Genomic DNA, 3546 nt, shown 5'->3' on the forward strand with positions numbered 1-3546 from the left:
TTTTAAAATAATACCTGCACAATATCTGACATACAATGGAGATGGGTTCAAAAGCATACCATTTTTCCTAAAAGAAAACAAATACTTTTTCTGTAGTAATGGAAATAACTTTAATATGTAATGAATGTTTGGTCTTATGGGAGTAGTCGTACATGACTAAAAGCAAAAAAAGTTTGCAAAAATACACTTTACATTACAGGATAATTCAAGTCAGAAATGCAGAGAAAATTACATTTTTCATTTGAACATTTTGCACAATTAGGTGCCTCATGCAAAATTGGAACATTTACTAAATTTGACGAGAAAGAATTTACACACTGATACAAGCTACAAGGGAATGTATCAGTTAAGAGGCCCTTCGTATTCTCATGGCAGGATCATTTCAACCAAACAATGCGGATGTTGGAGAGATGAGGTAATGATAGAAAGTGCTAGAAAGGTCCAAAACGTTTTGCTGTGTTAATGGGGGGGGATCCCCAGAATCTCCACCAATCAGCGCCCTCGCACGGCTTCCCGCCGTACTCGTTGACGTACCCGGCCTCACACAGGCATTTGATTGGCCGCCGGTTGCGGTGACGCGGTCCGCTTTCTAGAACATTCCGGCGAACTTTAAAAGGCGAGTCTGGGCGCGGTTCGTTCTCATTGCGGCGTTGCGGACACTGCCAACAGCTTTTTGTGTAAAACCGGGCACTGACCAGCAGGTAAAAGGTCGGAGTGGGTGTAGAAGAAATAATTTAAAAAAACTGATACTCAATAGCGCCCGGAATCACGTGAAAATTTCCGCGCGGAACAAGCGGTAGGCCCAGCCTGAACCCCCGGCGTCAGCTTGCGTGTTTGTATTTTAATGCGCCTTAGTGTTCTTTCTATTCTCCGTTTCCATTTGTTTTTCGTGACTCGGTTCGGGGTACAGTGACTAATTTCGCCAACTCCCTTCGTCCCTCCTTGGGAAGTAGATAGGATATTTTTATCCTTTCGTCTGTGAGGAGATCGTGGTCCCTTCTTTCCGTCTAGCAAACTGGATGGAATTGCGACCACCCTCCCTCCTTTGGGGGTGGTGGGGGTTGCATGGCCCTTAAGGCCTTGGATGCCTCTAGGGGCGGCACGCAGTGGTGTTGGCGGCCCTCCTGTCGCACAGAAAGATCCAGAAACGTCGGCAGCGCCGGCCGGCCTTGGCGAAAGTGAAATTGCTGTAGCCTCGGCCCTAGTGTTTTTGTTCCCGCTGGGGGCTCCACCCTGATAGACTACGTGCTGAGCTCGGACACGTGCTTTTGGGGGAGGTGTAGGTTTGCCGGAAGTTGCTCGTCGCAAGGGATTGCAGTCAAACGGCTTCATCTTGTGCAACCAGAAGAGAGGTCTTAACACCCAGTATGCCTGGTTGCTTCTTGATAACTGAAAACATATTTTTGCTGTCAAGATTACTTTTTTATTATAGAGTTAACGTTTTAAGTCCAGCTCACCTCCAAGCTGGAAAGGCTTTTTGTGCACGCTTATCCTAAAACGTTTGCCCTTTCTAATCATTGATAGTAGGGTTAGATACCAGTCCTGATAGGGAGACTTTTTTGCTTCTAAGTTTTACCACTCCTCGGTATACTTATTGGTGTTCTCACAGATGGTTTCCAGATCTGTTCAATACAGCCAGCCAGTCCTGGCAGGCAAGCTACAGGAAACTATCAAGGTGTGGTTGTTTATTAGTCATGTTCCAACATAAGTTACTGATTGGAATTAATATTGGTGATAAGCCAGCAGCACTTATTTGATATAAAACTGCTTGAAGTCTAATCAGGTTCTCAGTTGCCTGAGATAACATCTAAATAGTGAGGTTTTTATGTGCCTACTAACTTTCTTGCAGGTGACATGTCTAAGGGACCAGCAATTGGTATTGATCTTGGGACAACCTACTCCTGTGTAGGTGTCTTCCAGCATGGAAAGGTTGAAATCATTGCCAATGACCAAGGCAACCGAACCACTCCGAGCTACGTTGCCTTCACTGATACAGAGAGGCTCATTGGTGATGCGGCCAAGAACCAGGTGGCAATGAATCCAGCCAACACTGTCTTTGGTGAGTTCAAGCGTTTGTAACTTACTGCTTTTGACCATTCTACAATAGCCAGCTTAAAAGGCAAATGTGAGTAGTCATGATTCATCTTGACCAATGTACAGATGAAATGTACAAACAGCTGACCTTTGAAACATTTGATACATGTTTCATACACTGAAGTAGCCATATTGCAAAATCCCAGTAACTGATCTGTAGTGGTGATCAACAAAAGTTAACAAAGCATTGCTTGGCGGTGTGGTGGGGAAGATTCACTGGGCCTAGTATGCAATTATAGGTGAGATTTGCAGTTGTCAAACTGGATTATGATACACTAATCTGTTTTCTTAACAGATGCTAAGCGTCTTATTGGCCGCAGATTTGATGATTCTGTTGTTCAGTCTGACATGAAGCACTGGCCATTCCGTGTTATCAATGATGGTGGCCGTCCAAAGGTTGAAGTTGAGTATAAAGCTGAGAAGAAGACCTTTTATCCAGAAGAAGTGTCATCCATGGTATTAACTAAAATGAAAGAGATTGCTGAGGCCTATCTGGGGAAGGTACTATGCAATTTTTTCCCACAAGCTGAATTTTTGTGTATTGAAATTGAGATATCTAAAACACTGTCTTTTAATCTAGACTATAACCAATGCAGTCATCACAGTACCAGCTTACTTCAATGATTCTCAACGACAAGCTACTAAGGATGCTGGTACTATTTCTGGCCTTAATGTGCTGCGTATTATCAACGAACCAACTGCAGCTGCTATCGCTTATGGCTTGGATAAGAAGGTATGTGGTATTGAATAACTTTGTAGCCTTAGTGCTCAAGTGGAGGAAAAGCAAGGATGTTGACTGTTAATAATTCACTTGGCACTTAAATTTGCTGGTAGAATAAACTCATTGATCACAATTAACTGGAAATGTTTCTACAAAATGAAATGTCTGATTCATTGAGGTGTAAGTCCCATCTGAAACATTGGGCCTTTAGCTTTTAGTAAAAGGAAACTTCAGTTCTAAATTTTCTCAGGCTTTATCTTGCATCTGTACCTCTGGAATTGTCATCTGTAGCAATGTTACTGCACCCTGCTACATAGATGAAGCAGAAATAACAAGGTGTAGAGCTGGATGAACGCAGCAGCAGAGGAGCAGGAAAGCTGACGTTTTGGGTCTAGACCCTTCAGAAATGCATTTCTGAAGAGTCTAGGCCTAAAACGTCAGCTTGCCTGCTGTGTTCATCCAGCTCTACACCTTGTTATCTCTGATTCCCCAGCATCTGCATCCTACTATCTCTGAAACATAGATGAAGTGTTTGTCATCCCTACTTGATCCAGTAGATACGTTGGTCAACTGCTTGTACTTGGCAATGTCAAATATGTAGATGTGCAGTTAAGTATTTGAAAAACTATAATTGTAGCTGTCATTTAGAATATTCTACAATGAAGAGATTCTCAAGGTATCGTGTTTTTGCTTGTAGGTTGGTGCTGAAAGAAATGTTCTGATTTTTGACC

The 3546-nt window shown here is 42.9% G+C and overlaps 1 protein-coding gene across 1 annotated transcript; it reads left to right on the top strand.

The window, feature by feature from the left end:
- Nucleotides 1-658: 658 nt before the first annotated feature.
- Nucleotides 659-3542, top strand: LOC125481819 (heat shock cognate 71 kDa protein-like; the record flags this gene model as incomplete). The annotated part of the gene is made up of 5 exons (XM_048593736.1): nucleotides 659-796; nucleotides 1850-2059; nucleotides 2390-2595; nucleotides 2675-2827; nucleotides 3513-3542. Coding segments are annotated over exons 2-5 (594 nt in total), but the record flags the coding sequence as incomplete, so codon positions are not given.
- Between the last annotated feature and the right edge of the window lie 4 nt (nucleotides 3543-3546).

The sequence above is a fragment of the Rhincodon typus genome, unplaced genomic scaffold (assembly GCF_021869965.1).
Source record: "Rhincodon typus isolate 14 unplaced genomic scaffold, sRhiTyp1.1 hic_rhity00003705, whole genome shotgun sequence".
Lineage (NCBI taxonomy): Eukaryota > Metazoa > Chordata > Chondrichthyes > Orectolobiformes > Rhincodontidae > Rhincodon > Rhincodon typus.